Genomic DNA, 25,079 nt, shown 5'->3' on the forward strand with positions numbered 1-25,079 from the left:
CCCTTAGTCTCCCCAAATGTGAATGTATTTACATCTGTGTCACTAAAGAACGAGAGTGCTTCGTCAGTCACACTTGACCTGAATGATCGCAAGCTTAAAAAGGACAATATGTTTCTGAGCACACTGATGTAATGGCTTTTGGGCGATCAGTGTGCTTATTATTTGTGACCGTAACATAGGCCATGCCTCGGGTGTCCCATTACAGAAGCTCACACTTGAAACCGTGTATTTTGATCTTTGAATCGGCTTCCAATGTAATGTAAGTGAAGTTGGTTGGTATCAGTTTTCTCTCCTGGCTGTTGACCATGATCAATTATTCACAGTGAACCAATGAGATTCAGTGTTCCATGGTGCTTAGGAAAGAGATGTCATTTTTACTTCAAGCTACAACACTTAACCATGTGCAATGCTCACTTTGTTTGAACCCGTTCAACCCTGCAGTGACAGAACACAGCCGAGAATCTCCTCTTGGTGGTATTATGCTGTTATTATAGCAGACTAGGGATGCACAATTAAATGGATTTTTATTCGGCTTCCCAAAATGAAATGAACATGATCGACTGCGATATTGACATTTCAAATGCGTGCTCCTATTTTGTTTCGTTTTTTTTGTTCCTAAAATCAATGAATAATCATGATAAATAATCCTGATCTTAATATTGATCAAACATAATCGTGAGTTCCCTTTTGGACATAATGGTGAATCATACTATATATTATTCTATCGTTGGTTAATAATAAAAACTTTAAAAAAACAAAACTTACAAGACAATAAACCAAATAAAATATATTAATATATACTATATAAAACATATAACTGAGCTCAAGTGTCAGTCCACTCCGTTGGGTCAAACCTGGTCTGTTGCTATCGGCAGGTTTACATGTAAAAGGTGACACAGTGCAACATGTTTATTGGTTGATTGATTGAAGCTCTGAGGACTGGCTTCCTCGTGTTAATAAAAGGGCTCTTCTTTTTATCTCCCCTTCCCTGCCACCTCTTTTCTTAGAAGAAGGCGGTCTTTCCCCCTCTACCACTCAATACTCTCAATCCATTCTCTCTCTCTCTCTCTCTCTCTCTCCCCATCAAGCTTTCTTACAGGCGGCACAGGGAGAAATTGTAATGGACTTTCCTCTCAATACACATTAGAGCACGGCTGCAGACTTCTCCCTTCTCACATTTCTTACTTCTGCTGTCAATCCATCTCTCTGTATGTCTCCTCGGCTCTTGTACAGGCTCAGAACACATTTAGTTTGGTTTATGTTGCTTTAATTTCGTCACAAAAACTTGGTCTGACCTATTTCTGCTGAGTAAGCTCACTGGAGCGTTGGGAATGAAATGAACCCGTTGCCATCGAAAGCATACGCAGGCGCACACACACACACACACACACACACACACACACACACACACACACACACACACACACACACACACACACACACACACACACATAAAGAAATGATTGTAAGGTACATAGATGGAGATTGCAGATGTATGCTGTAAGCAAGGAATTGGCTGCAAGTAAAGAAATGAAATGATGAATGATCTAAATGAGAAATGTATTTTCTGTAATGGGGTTTACGTGGGGGGAGATGGCCATAATGTGTGTGTGTGTGTGTGTGTGTGTGTGTGTGTGTGTGTGTGTGTGTGTGTGTGTGTGTGTGTGTGAGACTGACTCCCCTGCCAAAAGAGCAGCACAACTCAGCAATAGCTCCTGACAGCCCCTGTCACAAACACAGAGATGGGGACAGCGTGTTTGTGTGTCTGTGTGTGTGGGGGGAGCGTGTTTACATTTGAGCATAGGCTGCATGTCTCATCACAAATATTCTCCTGCCTACAAACACACACGCACACACACACGCACGCACACACGCACACACACACACACACACACACACACACACACACACACACACACACACACACACACACAGAGTCATATACGTACAGTGCATTCCCCTGCACATACTATAAGTACATGCACATGTACCACAGTTTGCATTGATATGTTTTTTTATTTGATTTGTTATATTATTTTCAAGCATTGCAGAAGACCAGACACAAAACAAGATATTGATTATAAAACATAAATTAAATTATGCCTATTAATTAACTATGCAAGTATTTAATTAATAAGATATTTGGCACACAGACACACACACTTGTTTCAGTGTGTAAGTGTGTCATCTTGTGTGTCCGAGCTCATTCTGAGGTTGGCTTCTAGGCATGCCTTTAAAGTGATCACATGCTTCATCAGCTAACTTGGTCGCTGGAGACCCTCCCCCCCATACGCACACATACATGCACGTAGACGAACATTGGCCTGGCATTCATATTAGCATCATGATAGGACGGCCCAGCGAACGATTGAGAGAGATGGGAAGGTTCAGAGAGATGAACAGAGATAAAACATGGCTGGAACAACCTTGAAAGAGATAGACAAATAAGTGGGAGAAAGTGACAGGGAAAGGGATAAACACTGACAGGCGTGCGGGTGTCACAGCTTGACATAGCTACATCCATCTATAATTCATGACCTTGGAACCCAGGGGCCATATACATTATGCAGCTTAACCTTTATTAACCACATTCAGGATTAATTCAAAGTTGACTGTACACACACAGATTTGAAGTGTGCATCTATAGAAATGTTTAGAAGTAAATATCCCCATCTGGAGCTTCTGGAATTACCATATTTGATTGTCTTTGTTATACTGACATCCTGTGGCCAAAGAATAGATGTGCAACAGACAATGACATCACTTTGTAGAGTGGGCACTGGGGAGAAATTACATTTTGTTCAGATTAGACCAACATAGCCTTTGCCATTCCCACTATGATACACAGTGCATGTGCATACATGTAATACTATATATATGGTGGTGAATGATGTTCAATGACCTCGACGATGTCAAAGATCTGACCCAATTAAAGATTAAACCGTGAGATAACATACAGTGGAGACACAGGCGATAGATGCAGTCACATAGACACAACCTTAGCTACTGTAGCAGAGATGCTCACTGACATACTGTAAATGTTGGAGAAAACACACAGAATAACAAGGCTTGGTGACTCAAACCCCTGCAGTTGTAGGCCAAATGTCAAAAGCAATGAGGCTGAAATCTCAACCAACAGCCGTGGACTGCAGGATTTGATTCTCAAAAATAGTTAGCCTAAACATGGTGGAGTGGCTTAGCCTAGGCCTACAATCCGTCTGTAGCCACAATAAAAGCAAGCTGGTTTAGAGACGCATTGCAAATTGATAGCACTAATAACTTCCTCAACTGTCTTCTTTCTGTCTTCTACAGTCTGAAATTGGCTTTGGGAAACTCGAGACCTACATCAAACTGGACAAACTAGGGGAGGTGAGATCAATAAAGAAAATCAGTGAAAGTGACACTAAGCAGATACAAACTCCTCAAATACTCTGTTTGCTTTATTTCACAATGTGTTCACATGTTTTCTATTTTTGCAGGGGACCTATGCTACAGTGTTTAAGGGCCGAAGCAAGTTAACAGACAACTTAGTAGCTCTGAAAGAGATCCGGCTGGAGCACGAGGAGGGTGCGCCCTGCACAGCTATCCGGGAAGGTACTGCTGTTCAAATCATGTGATTTAGAAGTAAACACAGGACCGTACTGTCAAGAAGCTTGAAAAGGTTTCGACAGTGTTGTTGGGGCCTACAGTAGTTGCTGTGTTTAAGTTCTCCTTACAGGTTGTATGTGTCTGACAGTCTCTGATGTGTCTCCCTCTTCTAGTGTCTCTACTGAAAGACTTGAAGCACGCCAATATTGTCACTCTCCATGACATAATCCACACTGACAAGTGCCTGACACTCGTGTTTGAGTACCTGGTGAGTGTCTGTACGGTGCACGTGTGTGAGATTATTGTGTGTGTCTTTGGAGAGCGTATCATACTACTCTAAATATCTGCCCTGCATCTTTCTTTCTTTCTTTTCTCTCGTTGTCTCCCATCAGGAAAAAGATCTGAAGCAGTACATGGATGACTGTGGGAGCATCATGAGTGTTCACAATGTTAAGGTAATTCAAAGTAATATTATTGGATTAATGTCTGGTTACAGGTTCCATTGTGTCTTGATTTACTTTAAACAGTGGCCAAACATTGTCAGGCAGCTTGGCTTCTCAATAATAATTCAGCATTTCTTATTCGATCACTGTGTTGAACTAATGCAACATACTTTTTCCTGTAACATTAAAGTACTTGGTTAACTAGTAATGTTTAATGTAATGACAAGTATGTAGCAATAAGTCACACAAATGTCATCTCCTCTCCAGATATTCCTATTCCAGCTGTTGCGAGGTCTGGCCTACTGCCACAGAAGAAAGGTCCTCCACCGAGACCTCAAACCCCAGAACCTGCTCATCAATGAGAAAGGAGAGCTGAAACTGGCCGACTTCGGTACATCATCACTTGACTTACTAGAAGCACAACATCAGTCTCATATATGGTCTTCACTCTTTGACTTGTCATCTTATTTTCCTTCAATAATGTTCAAAGCTGGATTCATAACAGAGAGTAAAATGTACTTCATAATGAACTAAACAGAAAAAAAAAAAAATCTTAATACAATTAGCTGGTAATTTACAGATTTTGTCATTTATTTTAGAAATAAAACAGTCTGAAAGCCCCACTAGCGCCCCCTTAAAGGATACTGTTCCTCGACCCAACAGGAGAGTATAGTTTGAAGTGACTAACCACTCAACACTGCCCTCCTTAGGTAATAATGAAAACATATTGTTGTTCACACATTTTACAAAATGTAAAAAGAAGGGTAATTCTGAGATTTCATGCTGGTGTGATTTTGAAGGTGAACACCCATAAACATGAAGCAATATGTGCATAAGTTAATGTCATTTTCTGTGTTTGAATTAAGGTTTGGCACGAGCTAAGTCTGTTCCTACAAAGACCTACTCCAATGAAGTGGTGACATTGTGGTACCGACCACCAGATGTGCTTCTAGGCTCCACGGAGTACTCGACACCCATCGATATGTGGTGAGCAAATACACCTACAGCAAATACACACCGTTTCAAACTACCCCTGTGTGTTTGTTTGTATCTTTCTTTAAGTCTTTTTCTTACTTTTTGTCTTCACCTCAAGAGCTTCTGTCAATTCTTACAGCTTCCCCCCCACAATGTTATTTTGCAGTTGTCACTCAACATACTGTTATTCATAGTTAAGGTTTATGTAAATTGTCAACAGCTGTTATTTCACTGTTTCTGTTTCTTTGTCCAGGGGTGTGGGCTGCATCTTTTATGAAATGATCACTGGCAGACCTCTCTTTCCCGGATCCACTGTGGAGGATGAGCTTCACCTCATATTCCGCATCCTCGGTGAGACGACACCAATTAAGATTTAGATAAGCAGCATCTGCTTATGTAACATGCATCCTTTTTGTGTGCGTTTGTGTCTCAACATATCATAACTGATTCTCTTTCTCTTCAACAGGTACTCCTACAGAAGAGACATGGCCTAGTATCACCACCAGTGAAGAGTTTAAGACGTACAATTTCCCCAGATACCACGCGGAACCTCTCGTCAACCATGCACCCAGGTGTGAACATTAGACTATCTATCAGAGCGCCCCACGTTGGATAACATAACATCAAATGGTAGTTTAAGGACGACAGTATTTATAATAGGTTGCGCTCGGTTATCTTGTGGAAACGCTGTGAACACACCCCCAAGTCATGTCACATGGTAGCACATGCAGGTTGGATGAGTAGTCATTCCTCCTGTTCATACTGGCCATTCAAATATAATCTAAATGCATTTCATTTTATGAAACTAAATCTAAAGAAAGTAACATAAAGAAGGAATTATGTACGAATAAGATTGTAATTTTGGAAGGTAAACACTTGGTTTGTCTAACTCTGCTGCAGCCTCATATTAACTTCAACTAAACTTTGAAATGTATGTTTACACAGCACGAGGACTGACATTGATTTGGCCATTACGACATTAATGTGGCCATTACGAAAATGATTACAGCAGGAAAAACCTGTCGCAATGTTCATATGGGCACCTGAGTATTGTGAACCTATCCTTTAAGTGACTGTGGTACATTAGATGTAATACGATAAGGATTGATTTTAAATTGATTCTGTGGTCAAGGGTTTCCGCCCTTTGTTAAAAGGGCAGGAACACTCAACTGCTACATATGGTTTAGGTCAGCATGCGTCTACACTTACACTCACTTCTCCCTCTCCGTCACTTTTCCTTCCTCTCTCTCTTGCTTTTTCTCTTGCTTTCTGTGACACAGGATAGACAACGATGGTCACGACTTGCTCTCACTGCTTCTACAGGTAACCAATATTGCTCATAATGACGAATACTTTTGATATATGTACACCTGATGCATTGGATTAGAAACTAACACACCTGTCTTTATATCCCCTCTTTGTCTCTACGTGTCCCTAGTTTGAGGCTAAGAAGCGGGTATCAGCTGAGGATGCTCTCAGACACTCGTATTTTAAATGTTTTGGCGAGGAGGTTCAAACACTGGCTGACAGTGAGTACACACAGTCTTGACAGATTGAACATACACATGTACTGTACACACGCACGGTCTAATCAATACTCTGTTGTTTTCAGCTGCATCCATCTTCTCTGTAAAAGGCATTCAGCTCCAGAAAGATCCAGGGAAGAGATCCTCAGTCTACCCAGAGTCAAGTAAGTCCTCAAGATAGAAAAATAGAGAGGAAAATTAGTAAAGAATAAAAAGTAGGTACTGCTCCCTGTCCTCTTCCTCTTCTCTCGCTTTTTCTCTTTTTGCTTTTTGTCGTCCATAACTTTGGTTATCACTTAACCATTCCTCGAGCGCCACCATCTTGTGAAAACTGTAATCTATCCAATACTTATTTATACCTTATGACCAAGTACATGCTAATCTGATGGCATCCCCATCCCCAAGTACAGCCTCACAGAGCCTCTGGCATGGCTGTAGATTCTTGTTTTTAATAGTGAATAAATAGTATCGCATAGCATTTGTGTGCTCATAAGAGCATTTTGCCACGTAGTGAATGAAGAAATCTACAGTGAGGAAATCAATCTATCCTGCCAACAATCCATAATAGTTGTACACATACGGTATTAAGAACATTAAGCAAATACAGGTTCTACCAATTGTCAACAACATTGCTTTAAACTGTAGATGATCTCACTACAAAGTAATCATGTACATTTAAATGCAACAATTGGATGTTGACAGCTGTTTAGACCTTTAGCCAAAGATGGAGGGGCCCAACATGGATAATTAGTAACCACAATAAGCAGCACACTTATGACATTTGTTTAGATGTACTTCATGTTTCTGTCACAGTCTCAGTCTGTGTGTGTCTCTTTCTTTCTGCTTCCTGCTTCTACCTCTGTGTCATGTTCTGATAAACTGTCCCTTCTCTCTTTTGGTACCCATGCTCTCTTCTTTCGCAATGTTCATCTTCTCCTTAATTCTTTCTATCTCCCTTGTGTGCCCTACTCCAACTCCTCCGTAACACCTCAATATTCCCAACCTTCCCCCTTTTCCCCTGACCCTTAAAAGCGATGGCCAATAAGCTAGGCTCTGCACCCTCGCAGTACTTCCAGAGAGAAGCAGCCAATCCCAGGGCTCAGAGTCACAATCTCTCCTCCACTTCCACTGGCTGAGTGGCCCCTACCGTTCTGGTAAATACGGTCTCTTTCGTTCTGTCTGTTTTCTGTTCCGTCCCCCCTGGCTGTCACCTGGCCTCCTTTCCTCTGTCCATTTGCTCTTTGTCCCACTTAATGTATGGCTCTCGCGGTTGCTGAACCGGACTAAATGCTGGTACATTTCACTCCCCTCCTTGCATTCCCTGAACCAAAACAACACAAAACAAACCCCCCTTTAGTCTTTCTAGTGTTTCTTTGTCTCAATTTGTGTTGATCCCTCTCCCTCTCCCTATTCTTGCCTCTGCCGGCCTTCCCTCACATTACAAGCCAAGCACTCACCTGCATCATCTCAGCTTTCACTTACCTAATCCTCTTTTTCTCAGAGTGAGCCACTCCCAGCGTTCATGTCAGGGATGAAAGGGGAAGCGATATATATTCATAAAAGAAAAATTATGTAATCAGAGAACGGTCATTTGATTTTTTTCCTTTGCAGTCCTGTTTAGGTTTCTACAGCGAGAGGTGTAGCCTTTTTGTTGAGTCTGTAAGTGAGGTTTGGTGCAGTGTGCGTTTGGTTGGTTGTGTTTTATAAATTAATTTTCTATCAGCATGGATATGGTTTTTTGTTAAACTGCAGTGTGTTACAGTGACTGGTAAGTATGATTAACTTCAGCAACATGAAATTACACACAGTATTACAGGTTACAGGAACTATATGATCCAATTGTTTTAAGTCTTGGCACTGATAATACCACCACTAAACTATATGACCAGAAGTATATGTCCACTTGTACTTTTCTCGGAAAGTCCTTTCCGTTTCACAATGTTTTTTTCCACAAATCCAGATCCAAGTACTTGACTGGCTTGCACAGAGCCCTGGCCTACTTATTTGTCAAACTTCTACAAATTACACTTAATTATGCTTTAATGCTCAACTTGGAAGTAAAACATTTATTTGTGTGTGTGTTGTTGGCATGGAGTGAAATGTGTGTGTGTGTGTGTGGAGGTGTATCTAAAATGAAATCCAAACCTTTTCTCACATTTCTCTTTCTCTCTCTGTCTTTCTGTCTCTCAGCCCAGGGGAAGAGCAGGAGGCAGAGTGTGTTGTTTTAGTGCTGGCGGGGGCGCTGAGGTGAGGAGGACAGTGACACGTGGAGCTGTCCTGTCAGACATACATTCACTGACCCTGCCACACACACACTGAAGGAGCGACACACACTCTGCCACATAAACCCACACACACACACACACACACACACACACACACACACACACACACACTGAAGAAGAAAACACACACACATACAGCAACATGGAAAAAACACCACACAAAATTTAGGCTGAAGAATTTGTACTTGACAATAATAAATTATACACTGAGCTCAATGATAGAAAAAATTTAAAATGAGAGAAGAGCGGAAATGATGGAAGAAAAGTGGGAGAGTACAAGATTCTCCTTGCTGCTACTACCGCTGCTGTCCACAAGAGGGCAGCGTTTAAGACGTTGGCTGAAACGGTTTTTGACCAGAACTTGCTGCATCAGTGAGCTGTGAGGACGAAGGGGTGAGAAGTGGACGTGATTCAAAGGTGAAGAAAGAGAGTGGAAACTTGTCACTTTCTCTTGCGCTTTTCTTTTTTTGTTCAGACTGTTGTTGTACATAAAGAGACTGAGATGTAGAACTCTGCTTTTTCATAACACGCCTCAGCCTGAATCCAAACTCTGAATATTGCACCTCAACCCTAAACCCTCGCCTAACCTCTTGGCCCTTTATTACGCGATCTTTAAAACAACACACAGAAAACACAATCTCTCTCTCTCTCTCTCTCTCTCTCTCTCTCTCTCTCTCTCTCTCTCTCTCTCTCTCTCTCTCTCTCTCTCTCTCTCTCTCTCTCTCTCTTAAATACACACACATAAACACACATGAACAGACACACACACTTCACTTGAAAGTGAAGAGTGTGTAGATCCGTGGAGTTTACAGAGATAAACTTTAGCACCTTATTGTCCAGTAGAAGTCAGGGTGGCTGTCATTACGTTACCTCATCAGTCACTCAAGCAGGAGTAGGATGTAAAGTACATACTAGATATTAGAATGAAGAAGATTTAAAATAACAAACCAAAAAAGACAAAACAACAACTCACTTACCATACGTGACAGATGTATTGACCTTCACCAATGGAATTGGACACTGTACTACACTACAATTAAAAACACTCACAAACCAGTACAGTAATTGCATTTGCCTCATGCTCACATGCTGTAAAGAACACTACGCTGCAAGACGCTACTGTTTTTAGTACACAAGGACAACCTGTAAGGACGAGGCGGGGACAAATCCTCACCTGCTTATTCTTAGACACCCCCTTTCCTCTTTTGCCTTGACTCAGAAGTAGTCTTGATTTGTTGTGTGGTGTACAGGTGTTGATGTTAAATTGTTCTCTTTGCACCTGATTTTACCTCTTTAGATCATGAGTAGGCCATTCAAAAAAACCCAAACCTCTCCCGCCCAACTCCACTTGCATTTATTTTTACTCTTTATTTTTCTTTCCTTAAACTGTACATATGATACTTTTTACTTGTCAGAAGCAATGATAATTTCAGGATGCTGTTCTCAGTCTTTACTGTGTTCCCACCGGAACAATATGGCGACTGGCTGGGGACGTGTTGCACATTCCTTGAGCTCAGGACTTATTGCTAGTGTCGTTTTGTGGATGCTGTGAGGTACAGCTGGTCTTGTTTGTCTCCCCATGTGTGGCAGAGTATGTCGAACATGGCCTGAAACCCTTTTACAAAGCTGGTTCAAAGCGTATGTGAAGGAGTCATTTCTCAGCATCAACCTGTCAGTCTTCTGTGTCATTCATACTCTGTTACTTTGACCATGATATTGCTGTTCAGTACCATGTCTTTAGCATACGTGTCATCTTCTTCAAGCATGTTTGTGTATTAAACACTCAGTTGGTATGTGAAATAGCTGCTGCTGGAAGAGGAATACCTCCAGCTGGTTTAGATTGTGCATGGGACATTGACATTACATGATTTATTTTTTACACCAACATTAAACTGTAATGGCTACTCAATGAATCTGGAGACTGTCTTAAATAAGATGAAGACAATGACAACACAGTATTCAGCAACAATGGCAATGTGCTGCCAGCATTGGGACCAGATAGTTACTAGTTTGTATAAGATCTTTGAGCATTTAATAGGACTTGAAGCACTCAGACACACTGTTGTTTCTCGCTGATATCGTTACAGGCTGCCAGAAACAACAGGACCAAGGTCAATCCTCCAAGCGCCAGGAGTTCAAGCACACAACTGTTTCACACACCAATCAGTTGACTTGTCAACATGTACTGTATCTTACGAGATGGCCTGTGAGTGTAGATTGGAGTTTCCTGTTCCTCAGGCACTGACCTCGGGTCACTTCTGCCTCTTTTTCTGAAATGGATTCACAAAGGGTGAATTGATCCCACGTCTTCGCCTGTCAGAAGGACTACCTATTTACCCAGAGTGTGACAGTGTGTAGCATGTACATAGATGATCCCTCACTCTGAATATATAAAAGTGTACAGGTTTGATACAGCTATTCACACTCTGGATTTTTTTTTTTTTTTTTGCTTTTCCTTAATGAAAGTCATAGCAATATTTCTGTAATCAATAAAAAGCCACAGTAATAGGAAGAGTGTGATTGCATTTGTTTTCCTTTAGAGAGGGAGAAATGACTGAATGATCAAACTGTGAGACTTGACTTAAGTGATGAGTGATTTGCTGTTTAACATGCTGGATCCAAAAGGCTGGAGTGAAGTATCATGTTGCAAAGGAGTACAACACACTGATTATTTAGATTTGTATCAATGAAAGCCATAAAGGTGACAACGGTCTGTTTGTGTGCGAGGGGTGTGTACCATGTTTAAGCACAGACCTTAAGAAGCAGAGGGGATGTGTACACCTAATAAAAATCAATAAAAATCATGTAATTACCTTTTTCCTTGTCATAAATCCTTTGTAAATATATTGCCATCTAGTGTGATAGATTACATTTACAAACCACGTGTTCTCCATGACTTGGCTTTGGCAGTTTGCTGCAGAACGTTATTCAAATTTCTTCTCATTTTGCGATAAATTAAATATAAATAAATGTACCATGTTAGCAAATGCCGACTCAAACTGAAAGAACATTTTAAGAATTTATTTATTATTTTTTTATATTTAATTCAAGCTAGAATTCACAAACGTTTACCAAGTATGTAAGTTTGTATGTGCTTTTCTTATCGCTTACACTATACTGGATGTAAGCCTGTTAACCCAAGTCAAGCCACTGAGTAAAATAGCTAGGGTATTTTAGTTTCTGCTGGCACTTTAGAGAGGTTTTAAATAATATCTATACACAGAATAAAAAATGTGCAGGCATATCAATCATTTTAGCAAACCTGGTATGTTGTTTCAGCAGTATGTTGTTAACAAAAGATTGTGCATTTGAATCTTTAAACTTTTAAAACTTTTAAAAATTTGACACCCTGTGAATTTGACACAACTCCCACAATCCACAATGGTGAGATCAAAAATAATGATAAATAATTACCAATGCCCATGACAGATATGAAGACAAAGGGGTTGTCTTTATTGTCAGAATACATAAAAATGTGTGACAGCCTCAGCAGGAAAAGACAGTTTGAACACATAATGAGCTGCTTTAATGTTTTTCTTTGCAGACTATTTGTACGGCCTCCATCCTTTCTGGCATCCATATCAGTGAGTTATCCTGGCCGTGTCTACATTATGTTGTTTTAGATGTTTTCTTAAAGGTGTGAAATGAATGTTAACTTGCAGTCCAGTGCAGATTGGGTTGCCTAAAGGTTGAAAGTAGTTGTGACGGTGCCGAGACCATTGGGATTCATTAACTTTTATTCTTTCAAAGATTGTTTCGGTGAAACTCTTTGGGTCTTGTTGAGAGAAGCAACCGTGGTCTCGTCCTCAGATATTTGTAAATCAGAGGCCCACGGGTTCCATCCACACAGAACAGTGGGAACAGCATATCCTCGAAACTGGAAACACATACAGCACATGGTCAATAATAGTGCACTTAAATGTCTAACATTCCCTTTCTTTGTGTGTGTGTGTGTGTGTGTGTGTGTGTGTGTGTGGTGGATTACCTGTCTGTTCATGAAAATATATATAATGGGGTTGTAGACGGTGCTGCTTTTAGCCAAGTAAACTGGTATAGTAGCAATGACGGGGTCAATATATAAACTGGAGTCCATGATGACAGCGAGGGCCATGGCAGCATATGGCAGCCAGGTCACTAGAAAGGCCAACACCATCACCACTACCATACGTGCTACCTGCATCTCCACACGATTTGTGCTGCCAGCCTCACATATCTGCAGTTTGGTCACCTAGGACGCCAAAATACAAGCGAAAATACTTTATTTTGCTGCTGGTACAAGCAAGTGCACTTTATTATTGAGTGTACCCATATGCCCAACATTTAGGTTGCTCACCTGGCGCAGGGTCCACAAGAGTCGTGAGTAAGACACTATAATGATGGAGAAGGGCACAGCAAAGCAAAAGCAAAAATATATGATGATGTAGGACATGTTCCCGACATCCCGGCTGTACCAGTTAGGGGCGCAGGACGTCTTGACACCCTCCAGCTCATAACCTCCCCAACCAAACAGAGGTGGAGTGTTCCACAAAAATGACCACAGCCAGGACAGCACCACTCCAGCAACAGCATGTCTGAGGACGACAGAGACGGGGTGTCACATGCTGGAGGAGCGATCACAGTTTTGCAGTTTGGGTAATGCTGCCAAGTGAAATATTGATGGGCACTTCTGTACCTGGTCTGGAACAGCACAGCACCCATGGGATAGCACACCACTATGAAGCGTTCCACAGAAATGACTGCTATTGTGCACAGACTTGATATACCTAAAACGAAAAGAAAAGTAATATGTAAAGACTAAATTATCCTGCTACTTAGTTTGACACCAATTAATGACATTGCAAATTCAGAAAGTAACTACATCTACTTAAGTACTATGTACACAAGTAATTCCATGTTATGCCACTTAATACATTTCAGAGGTAAATATAGTATTATGAAAAGTGCACTACATTAGCCTACAATATTTATTTATTACTTTTCTCATTAAGATTTTATATCAAACATCTATGATAATCTTCCAAAATATGACACATTGTAAAAGATTACAGCAGTGGTACCTGGCCTTATAGGCTTATGACAAAAGCAGTGTCAAGTTGGGTCTCTAACTTCGGGGCAAAATTATCAAATTTCACACAAAAAAGCAGAAATTAGACAAAAAGTAAAAAAATAAATAAATTGTGAAACAGAACTTTGTTTATTCTTCTTTCCAACTTCTTTAATAATCTCCTGACGCATCCAGATTAATTTCGGGGCCCTTTTGGAGGGGGCCTGATCCCTATAGGTTGGGAACCACTATACTATACTACGGCGCAGTGGCGTAGCTAGGCCTATTTTAGGTGGGCTTCAACAGTAAGGGCAAACATTCTTATATTTCCACCCCAACCCCTTGGGCTCACAGAGATTATTAGCAAGTATAAGATTAGTAAGAAACAATTATAACTTCACATCCAAATGAAAGAAACTGGGATTCCTGGCTCATGCTCCTTTTTGAAGAATAAAGTTTTCAAAATGAAAATATTTCACTTAATTGTCATTGGTTATGGTATTTTTTATACTTTGATTGATTGATATATTGTTCATATTAGTGTTGAGAGTTTTTCCCCCTCCCCTTACCAAAACCACAAAGTTCTATTAGATCTAGCATCTTAATGTTGCTCTCAAAGTGCACCAGATGCATACAATTCACTTTAAAATGTTAAAATAATTCTGCCCCGGACCCCCCTGGAGGATGTGAAGTCCACTCTACTCCTAAGACATGTCAACACGACTAAGGCCAGGTAACATGGACCTGGTTAACATGACTAATATATTGATGACGCAACCAGCACAGAACACTTTGGGTGTGTAGCGGCTTTGCTCAGTGCAAAACTCCCAGACTTACTTCTCCATCATCATGCCATCTGAGTTCCTTTAATGGTAATTGTACTACCATGCAGGTGCACACAGCTCCACCTCACCGCTGAGCTAAGCCCACCCAAACTTGAAAACCTACGCCCCTTTTTTACGGAGGTAAGTATAAAGTAGCTCCACCTCGATCAGCTACAAAATGATTATCTGTGCATTGATTCATCAGCACTAACAATCAAACATTTTTAATATATAATAATTGTAATATATAATAAATTTTCCTGCAGAGCGAATACTTTTACTTTTGATATTTATATTTAAGTACATTCTGTTGGTACATCTTATCTTCTCTAACTTAACTAGAAGTTTGATTACTTTACTAATTGATTATTTTTACACCTTTAACTTATCTGAATACTTTTTTCACCACAAATGATATAATACCAAGTTGTAAGTAACTCTTAAACAGTATGTATACAAACATATCATGCATACTGCATCGCTATGAATTGACTCACCAAAAAAGGAAACAGCAAAGCCCTCTAAAACGCAGCCCACACGTCCCAGGCTGAAGTATCCCATAGCACTGGTTACTGTGGTGGGCAGACCTCCAAACACAGCGCAGCCCAGGTCACATATGGCCAGATTTACCAGGGCATAGCTGAGTGGCTGCCTCAGCTGTCTGTGTCTCACTGTCACCACGATCACCAGGACATTGAGGAAGATCCCCGCCACAGAGAACACACCCATGATAACGGCCAGTAGTGTGTAGCCAGTCCGAGACAGGATCTCTGCGTTGACTGAGCTGTGAGATGATGAGGAGTTTCCATCATGAAGGGCAAGGTGCTCCATCTTACACAGTGAAAATGAAACAAGGTCAGTGGTCCTTCTACAACCTTAGCTCAAAACAAATCCAACTGAAGTCCAAAATATCCACAGGTGAAAACAACAGTTTCAGTTTAAAACAAATGTAAGTTTAAAAACAAAAGAAAATCAATCAATCAATCAAACAGTAATCCAATAATATTAACAACTCCTCTTTTTCTACTGATGCGGCATGTTTCTGCTCTGGTGCAGCTCAAGAGACGAGAGGGATATGTGACCCTTTTAATAAGCCCAATAAGAGGCGGGAGGCTCTACGCCATGACATTTAATTCTTGAAAAACCAAATCTGTAGATCCGGATTGTGAAGACAATAATTCAGCCTAATATCCTGTAAGACTGCACTTTCCATGATTGCCGGGTTTACAGCTGCTGCTGAGTAATGAAGAAGGGATTCAGTAGCACAATGTGGGTTTTAGGATCAGAGTGAAATGCATGTCTGCTTTTTTTTTGTTTGTTAATGTCACACATTTCTGTATACACTGAATTACTCAGTACACAGAGGCATAACGTTAGTTTTGCACAGCAATGACTTGCACGGGCACTTCTTTTGGATCAGATAACATTTGTCAGGCAAAAAACCCCGAAATATGGTAACTATAAATAGGTCACTGATTTTTAATCTATCAATTAATTAAGCCCCTTTTTAAAGAGGTCAAAGGTCAGATATAGGAAAGAGCATTACGACAGCAGTGTTTGAGACGGATTGTGTCGCTCAAGGACACTATAGCAGGGTAGATACATAACCATTAATTCAGGCTCATCCTGGCACCTAAATCTATTTATTTACAATTTAATGAAATGTATAACGTCATAAGCAGTAGACGATGGATGGATATAACGTCAAGCTTGATGGCTACAAAATGTGTAAATGTATTTAATAATAGATTACCAACATGTATACCTGCATCTTTACCTGTAGCGTATGAAGGATAAACAAGACCCAGAGGGATTATTCCCAACCTGGCAACCCAGAAGTTGTTCTAATTGTTAATCAGGTTTACCAAGAAAATCAATGTGCACCGATGGACCACAATTTGCCCTCCATACTGTCTTTAACTAATTGCAAAGTATTTTTAAAAATCCCAGGTGATCTTCTTTTGGTCGAGCAGATTGAAGACTTCCAGTCTCTCTCTCTCTGGGAGATGGGACCTCAACTCTCCTCCCAGTCACAAGAGGGCGCTACAGACTGCAGCTGAAGCTCGAGCACCGCATTAAAGCAGCTGAATTTGATCACCGGCGGTAAACAAGTACAGTCAACATGGCTACCTCCGTGAGGAAAGCAGCCCACGACATCGAAACGCGAAAGCGGACCGATGATGTGATTCTGTCGGAGGGAATCGACTTCAGCTCCCTGCTGCTCTCTCAGGCCGTGCTGGACGGACTGTCCTCCTCAGGCTTCCAGAAACCCTCCCCGATCCAGCTCAAGGCGATCCCGCTGGGCCGCTGCGGACTTGGTGGGTTCATGAAACCGTGAGGGCTGCTCCACATGTGTTCATGTGTTTCATAGTTTATAGATGCCTGTTTAGCTGTCGAAACACGTCTGCTGACTGACTGACTAAATATGCACATGTGATCTTTTCATTTGTGCTGCAGAACAAATGGTATTGTTTTATTCCACAGTAGCACCAATACAAACTCAGCTCGAGTAGAAAAACTCCTATTATTGATGCATGACATGTTCCATTCAGGTCCCTTGGTGAATCATTTAAGTTCAAAATGATGAGGCTGATAATGGATGATAATTAACCACTATTATGATAATCGATTAATCATTCAAACAAATGTTCAACGATACATTTCAAATATTCATCAACTTCCAGCCTGTAATTCTTTTTAAAGCAGACATCCAGTAAAATCCGGCCTGACTTTTTCCTTTTTAATATGTAGTCTGAATAATTAATGGTTTTGACTGTTGGTCGGACAAAACAATCAATTTTATTATTGAATAATTCAGTGACTATTTTCCTCGATTATTGGTTTGTGTGCCAAATTTCAGGAAATAATATAAATATAATTTGCCACAGCCCAAAGTGACGTCTTCAAATATCTTGTTTTGTCTGTCCGACTGTCCAAAACCAAAAAACAACAGCATTTTGAATGACAAGAGCCAAATGTGAAACTTTTTTTTCTTGTTTATCTGATCAATAGTCGGAAACAAAATGATACAGTTTATTATCATATTTCAAACATGATGGGCATGTGTCATAGAGCTGAAACATTTAAACAATTTAATAGATTTAATTGAATTGATTCTTTCTCGCAAAAAGGCAAACACATTCTCTTGTTGCAGCTTGTTATCTGTGAAGATTTGTGGCTTCACTTTGTGATTTTTTTGGCTTACAGTGCTTTGGCTTTTTCTGTTGTTGGACAGGAATATTACAGAGAGAAAATTAACTATTTGCCCTTTCCAGATTGGATGTGAATGTACGTATGAGTTCATGTGCATGCAGTCTTTTCTAGGATAAGATTTTCACACTAAAATTATACAATTATTTATATATATATTTAACTACACTTTCCAAGATTTGCCATGCCCATCTTTCCAATGTATACAGACTACAATTAGTGATTAACTGATGCTAGATTATGCGAAACTGGAGATATCGCTCTAACCCTAACCTTATTATCAATCTAATATTAAAAGGTCAATAGAAAAATGACACTTTACACTTAACCATTAGTTCACATTTCTGCCTCCATTGTATTGGGACGGAGGCAGAAATGTGAATGTAATTTATCTTTCCTGTAATGTTGCGCTTACAGCCATGAAAAATTGTTTTAAATGTGTTTTAACAGCAACATATAGCACAGGTCCAGAAGCGACGCCCCTCGTCTGTATAATGCTTAGAACATGCTGTAAATGTTTTTATTAGTGATTATTTTCAGTGGAGAGTAGTTCAGTGAAAACACTGGCTGGTATCTGAAATACTGGCAGAATTAAACCAGCACTGTATGCATACAACAAGAGAACAAAGTGACCCTTTTTGCTTTAGGCTGTGGGATGATGGCAAAAATGATAATGCCATTATTGTGATCACAATTTATTCACCTTGATTTTAAGTAGTTCTTTAGAAATAAAGTTTATTGCACAAATTTGGAAAAATGCCTCTACAACATGCAAGCATCTGAAAGGATTTATCCTTACATGGGAGATATACTTTCCAATGGAAGATTGTCTGTGTAGTTAAAACGCTCTCGCCGGCAGCTGAGAAGCAGAGAGCGCTTAATCAGAGTGTGCTTGAAGAAAACGCGTCTGATTGGTCATACAGTTTAACTGTGGATAGGAAGCACCTGAATTGATGCAGCAGATTGGGCACTCTAGATGGTGAATCATCAATATTACATGCAATCTAGTTTAATTAACTGTGAAAGTCAAAATTATGATTGTGATTATTCAGACTAACTGTGCAGCCCTACATTGTCAATCTGTTTCAGATTTGATTGTACAGGCCAAGTCTGGCACGGGGAAGACATGCGTGTTCTGCACCATCGCCCTGGACTCTCTGGTCCTGGAGAATCCTGCAACTCAGGTGAGCAGATTCACGCCAGTCGAGATCAAGATGATGAAGTGTAATATGGAGAAATGTATCCTTCCTATTCTTTTTAATATCAGCGATGCATGCAGTTTAAAAAAAGTACTTTATTTATCAGTCTTCGGGCATCTTCTAACAAATAGTAATACACATTAATAGGGTAAACCGATGTTTTATTTTGAAATTGACCACTGCTCAATTTGGCCAGCAACAGATGGTCATGAGAACTAATCACTTTGAAGGTCTTAATCTGATGAATTCAAGCTGCTCACTGTCAAAAGTGTAAATGAAAGAGGGAATTGTTGATCAAGCAGAAGTACATCTGGTCGTCTTGATAAACTGGCTGCATTCTCGTGTAATCTTATTAGCTGCGGGGTCTTACTGATTGGGAACTCCCCTCAACTTCTCTATCTGTTAATCGGCTCCCAATCAAAAGTAAGTGGTTGTTGGCGTATGACTTTCTTCACAAACCACCCTTTCTTCCACATGCAGGTTCTTGTTCTGGCTCCTACACGCGAGATAGCGGTGCAGATCCACTCGGTGGTGATGGCCATAGGCTGTGCCGTGGAGGGCCTCGAGTGCCATGTTTTCATCGGGGGCCGGCCTGTGAGTCAGGACAAAACCAATCTGAAGAAGTGCCATATAGCTGTGGGCTCGCCCGGTAAGAGGCCAATGGATTAATAGAGAGGCATTAGATGCAACTGTAATACTGTTTTCATTTTTTTTTTTTTTACTTCTGGTTATGTATGCAGGTCGTATCAAACAGCTTATCGAGCTGGACATGTTATCCACCGCCAGTATCAGACTGTTTGTTCTGGATGAGGCAGACAAGCTGCTGGAGGAGGGCAGCTTCCAGGAACAGATAAAGTAAGACGGACAGAAACATATAATCATACTCCTATTTAACCCTCCTGTTAAGGGTCAAATTGACCCGTTTGAAAATCTAGGAAAAATACTTTTAAAGTAATTTTCTTTTAATGAAACTTCTTTACATGCATATTTGGGTCTCCTCATCCTGGCTGGGGTCTACAAGTCCAAGGATGAATCAACAGCCATCCTGTGGGATGCAGACACAGACAGGAACATATTCCGAGCCACAATGTCTCTGGAGACCTTTCACATTTCCTCCACAGTAATCCGATTTGATAATCGTGAGACAAGAGCTGGCAAACGTGAGAGCGACAAGCTGGCATCTATTAGGACAGTGTGGGACAAGTGGGTAGAGCGGCTTCCACTACTCTATAACCCAGGATCTAATGTCACGGTAGATGAAAGACTGGTGGCATTCAGAGGTCGTGGCCCGTTTAAGCAATACATGCCTTCCAAACTGTTAAAATATGGCATAAAAATCTGGGCATCATGTGATGCAAACTGCAGCTATGCACTGAACCTGCAGCTTTACACTGGAAAACCGGTTGGAGGAGCCCCAGAGAGGAATCAGGGCATGAGGATTGTGCTCGACGTGGCACTAAAAGTTTACTTTCAATAAAAATCCTTATGACTCATTTGGCTTGAGTGAACGGGTCAATTTGACCCTGAACAGAAGAGGTGTCTCATCTCTATTTATCACCTGATGGGCGGGGGGGGGGAGTTTGAATGTCTATTTTTTGGGAAAAACGAGTGAATGATCCTAATGGAACCATGATCTGTAACCCTAACCCTAACTATTGATTGAATTGATAATAATAAGAGTTACAAATAATGTACAGTCAAAAAAAATCTGGATTTTGGAGTTTCTGACAATTCTTTGGATAATTAAACATGCACTGGGTATATACTATACTGTGTATATATACTCTATACTGGGAATATAACAGGAGGGTTGATATGATACGGCAGCATTGGGGGTGATGTTATTCAACCAGAGTACTTGGACTGGAGCCCTTCATAATAACAAATGCAATGAAATATCATAAATTGCATGTTTTTTTTTTTTTTTACAAAAACACACTGAAATTGACCCACCTCCTCCGCTTGTCTCTTCAGCTGGATCTTTTCCTCTCTGCCTGTGAACAAACAGATGCTGGCACTTTCTGCCACCTACCCAGAATCCCTGGCTCAGCACCTTACACGCTACATGAGAGAGCCCACTTTTGTCAGACTCAACCCTAGTGACTTGGGCCTTAAAGGTAAGACCCTGGTCAGCTGTACTGCGATCATTGTTACCGCCGACAGCTGAGGGAAACCTAACTTCATTTAAAGGGTTTAAGCATCACTTTGTCGGGGAAAATCACTCGGCCTGTCGGCTATTTCTAATTAATGTTTTTAAACTGTACAGTGTCAGGAATTATCTGCTATCCTGGCTAAGAGAGGCTCCCCATAACACCATTGACAGAATAGTAAGGTTTGTATTGTGACATGTGTTAAGGGGTTATTTCCTGCCAGAAAATGTACTTTCTTCCTGAGGGTGCGAAAAGATTGAGAGTAAGCACAGAGTAACATAAGGCCCGTTCTGAAAACACTTATCTTTTTTGACAGAATCAAATTTATGCCTAATTTTTTACTTTTAAGTTTATAGTTGACTGAAATGGCTTCTTCTGAGTTTAAGAAATGCAGTGACTGTGTACACATCCCACCAAAAGAACTCTGGATAATGTTTTTTTCGTTCTCTAAAAACACATGTGTAATGCTTGAATTATATATTCTCCTAAAGTATGTTGTCCTTGTGTGCCCCCTGCCAGGCCTGAAGCAGTATTACAAGCTGGTGCAGTCCCATCCTTTACCTCACATGGTTTTCCAGGAGAAGGTGCAGCATTTGCTGGAGCTTTTCAGTAAAATCCCATTCAACCAGGCCCTGGTGTTCTCCAACCTACACACAAGGTATTTAAATGCTAACCCTCATTGGTATTCTTGATTATCTTTATCACCAAGAAAATTATATCTCATTTATTTGTGTGTCTCTGAGAAACGGTGTGTATTGCTCCCACAGGGCTCAGCACCTGGCAGACATCCTGTCCTCCAAAGGCTTACCTGCTGTTTGTATCTCAGGTGAGAGGACCATTTTGGAAAAGCAGTAGTTTTTGTGTGGAGTGTAGTAATGACATCAGAAATCAATCAACAGAAAGTGTAATGTTGGTCATTCTGATAGTTTGATTTTGATAGTTTGATTTGATTTTGAAGTAAAAATATTGAACATTTGATGGATACATTATCTAAAATGTATGGCTTTTTGTGTGGTTGTAAATTGGCTTTAAAAAAAAAAAAAGATATATATTTATTAATAAATAAAAAATAAAAAAAGATATATTTATATATATTTTCATTAATAAAAAAATAAAAAAAATAAATATATATATATTTATTAATTAATACAAAAAAGAAAATGTATTTATTAATTAATTTAAAAAAAAGAAAATTTATACTGTTTGCCAGGCATCTGTTTGGGGTTGTTTAACTTGTCATATGCCACTGCCACCTCTCCATAGACGTAACAAATAATTGATTTTTATATGGAAAAAATATTTGTCCCTTTTGCAATAGAGAGGACAAACATAAGTTATGAAAATCTGATTTGATGTGTGCAGGTGGTCTGAGTCAGGACCAGAGACTGGACGCCATGTCAAAACTGAAGCAGTACCAGTGCAGGGTGCTCATCTCCACTGACCTCGTGAGACACACTCATTCTCACCCATCACTGGCGTTCTTGTCTTCATGTATCTCTTATAAGTGTTGTACAAGTATTGAGTTTTATTATTATCATTCGTTCCCTAATGTTGTTTTCTCTGTTCTTCCCTTCCTGTCAGACATCCAGAGGTATAGATGCAGAGAAAGTAAACTTGGTGATTAATCTGGACGTGCCGCATGACTGGGAGACGTATATGCACCGAATTGGACGCGCTGGCCGCTTCGGTTAGTCTACTATACTGTCTGGTCGTAGTAGAAATAAGCAATTGGAATAAACGAGTAGTTTGTGGGACCCTACAGGGCGGTCACCAAACAAACCTGTAACTCAATCTCATTAGAAAAGAAAGAGTAAGAAATCTAGTGCCACTAAGTTTTCAGAAAAGCGCTTTACATGTATAATTTATTATTATTATTATTATTATTATTATTATACTACAGCAAATCTACACAACATTTTCTAACTTACTTCACACGTCCCTCGTCTTCTGCGTTATCGGTTAATATATTTTTATTATAAACAGCGATTAACTGATAATCGGTTAATCGGAGCAACATAACAGCTGACGCATGAGGATCAGCTTGAGTCTCTGGAGTACTAAGTGTGACCCACCTAGCAAGGTCAAGAGGTTCCTAATCATCTGCGTTTAATTGTAATTATCGTGACTTGTCATGTACACCTGCCATCCCTGGACACAGAGCTCTCACACCCTCCTTTTAGTTCTTTCTATTATTTGAACGAGGTTCTCATCGTGATTACATTTTGTTTGTAGGCACTCAGGGGCTGGCTGTGACCTACTGTTGCCATGGTGAGGAGGAGAACAAGATGATGGCCATTGCTCAAAAGTGTGGCCTGAGCTTGTCTACATTGCCATGTGAGTCCCTCCGCATGTCTGCGAAGAGTTTTGCATGCAGCATGTGAAACTTAAAAAACCCCAAAACAAAGCCTTTAACTTAATGTGATTTGTGTGAAAAGTAATTAAAGTCTGTTTTCTGTCCTTTTCAGCCACCATAGAGCCTGGGTTGATGGATGAGTCATGTGACTGGGATGTCTGCACTGAGGCGTCTACTCCAGGTCCCTTACCCCAGCCCTCCTACAGGACAGAGAAGAAGAAGAAGTGTGCCACGTCAGTCACGGATGATTCTCTGAAGCACAGCGGTCAAAGGAAGCTAGAGAAGACTCATCCAGCACCCAAGCTGGAAGCACACGGCGAAGGGAATCCTAGAAGAGCGTCTCCTGTAAAAGACACTCTCCCACAGCATCCTCCTCAGGCGGTCCGGACTCGAAAAGAGCAGCAGGAGGCTCTGCCAAAGATCCCTCCTCTCACCTCGTTCAAGAGTTGTAGGTCAAGGTTTATGACCTTAGAGAAGGCTGAGCGGGACTTCCACAGCTTCATTACCACAGGGTTGGGGAGATCAGTGGAGGTCATCAGGGAGTTCAGAGGGGGAGAGGACGGTGATTGGCATAGAGAGTGTATCACGCTTAATGATGACAGTTCTCAAATGTTCAAACAAAATAGGCGGAAATCTGACTTTTCACCTCCGAGGTCAGTTTCTGGTTCTTCAAGCTCGCAATCTGACGAAGATGATGAGAAAGATCAGACTCCAGGAGGGGGATGCAGAGCAATCACTAAGCCTCTGACTGAAGCCGGACAGACGCCTACTGTGTCCAAACCAAACGCAGAGTCCACTAGATCCAACGCTTGTACTTCTTCTGCTCCCAAAATGTATCACCAGACAGCCTGCGCATCAAGTGCGAGAGCTTCGTCTCAGCCTAAGAGCTATGAATCCGCACCAACGGTTAAATCGAGCGGGCATCTCGGTCAGATGGCTCCAGCACAGAATAGCAGAAGTGAATCCAGAAAGGTTAAAGAAAAGGCTGGGAAACGGAGCAAAACTACTCCGGAGAAGATGAACCGAGAGCCAAAGAGGGAAAGGGATGAAGAAGAATACGATGAGGATGATGAAGAGGAGCCACGGAGCGCTGAATCTTACTGGAGAGCCAGCTACAGAGCCTGGAACGATTACTACGCCTCCATGTCTCCTTATCAAGAGCAAGGTTACCAAAGCTACTACAGTGTAGCCCACAACTGGATGGCAGCGTATCGTATGAATGCTGTCTACATGGAAGAACTCATGAAACGCTGACGTGTCTGTAATGTTTATCGATTGTTTATCAGGACGTCTAATCGTGCTTTCTAGTCAGAAATTGTGTCAGCAATTTCCCCTGCAAAAAATAATCAAGTACAAATGTTTGCTTTTCTGGTCTGACACATTGCACTTACAATATAGTTAATTTGTATGTTTTTCCATGAATGTATACCATAACTGTCCCAATTACTTTTCTAATAAATGACCAGTATGGAGCATGTATTT

The 25,079-nt window shown here is 40.7% G+C and overlaps 3 protein-coding genes across 13 annotated transcripts in view; 2 read left to right on the top strand and 1 right to left on the bottom strand.

Moving 5' to 3' along the window:
* Positions 1–11,633, top strand: part of LOC115010508 (cyclin-dependent kinase 16-like) — a 39,466-nt gene extending 27,833 nt beyond the window's left edge. For 6 of the 11 annotated variants that reach the window (XM_029435095.1, XM_029435090.1, XM_029435098.1 and 3 more), the window contains 12 exons: positions 3,313–3,369; positions 3,480–3,594; positions 3,762–3,856; positions 3,981–4,043; positions 4,299–4,422; positions 4,898–5,018; positions 5,260–5,357; positions 5,473–5,578; positions 6,287–6,329; positions 6,445–6,535; positions 6,619–6,696; positions 7,565–11,633. In XM_029435095.1, the coding sequence (XP_029290955.1) occupies positions 3,313–3,369; positions 3,480–3,594; positions 3,762–3,856; positions 3,981–4,043; positions 4,299–4,422; positions 4,898–5,018; positions 5,260–5,357; positions 5,473–5,578; positions 6,287–6,329; positions 6,445–6,535; positions 6,619–6,696; positions 7,565–7,668 (1,095 nt within the window). In that variant the 3' untranslated portion in view covers positions 7,669–11,633. The remainder of the gene's footprint in view (positions 1–3,312; positions 3,370–3,479; positions 3,595–3,761; positions 3,857–3,980; positions 4,044–4,298; positions 4,423–4,897; positions 5,019–5,259; positions 5,358–5,472; positions 5,579–6,286; positions 6,330–6,444; positions 6,536–6,618; positions 6,697–7,564) is intronic. The other 5 variants (XM_029435096.1, XM_029435100.1, XR_003832484.1 and 2 more) reach the window with 4 other exon arrangements.
* Positions 11,634–12,449: 816 nt separating this feature from the next.
* Positions 12,450–16,585, bottom strand: parapinopsina (parapinopsin a). The gene is made up of 6 exons (XM_029436058.1): positions 16,463–16,585; positions 15,183–15,516; positions 13,490–13,580; positions 13,151–13,388; positions 12,803–13,045; positions 12,450–12,694 (listed from the first exon to the last, which is right to left on the bottom strand). The coding sequence occupies exons 2-6, from the start codon at positions 15,514–15,516 to the stop codon at positions 12,554–12,556; spliced, it is 1,047 nt and encodes a 348-aa protein (XP_029291918.1). The 5' UTR covers positions 16,463–16,585; the 3' UTR covers positions 12,450–12,553.
* A 179-nt stretch (positions 16,586–16,764) lies between these two features.
* ddx20 (DEAD (Asp-Glu-Ala-Asp) box polypeptide 20) lies at positions 16,765–25,076 on the top strand. Its single transcript, XM_029436542.1, has 11 exons — positions 16,765–17,003; positions 18,985–19,079; positions 19,575–19,743; positions 19,835–19,949; positions 21,069–21,211; positions 21,764–21,902; positions 22,012–22,070; positions 22,607–22,689; positions 22,826–22,931; positions 23,477–23,578; positions 23,710–25,076. Exons 1-11 carry the CDS (start codon positions 16,808–16,810, stop codon positions 24,849–24,851), a joined length of 2,349 nt encoding a protein of 782 aa, XP_029292402.1. The 5' UTR covers positions 16,765–16,807; the 3' UTR covers positions 24,852–25,076.
* The last annotated feature ends 3 nt before the right edge of the window (positions 25,077–25,079 follow it).

This window comes from Cottoperca gobio, chromosome 7 (genome assembly GCF_900634415.1).
Source record: "Cottoperca gobio chromosome 7, fCotGob3.1, whole genome shotgun sequence".
NCBI lineage: Eukaryota > Metazoa > Chordata > Actinopteri > Perciformes > Bovichtidae > Cottoperca > Cottoperca gobio.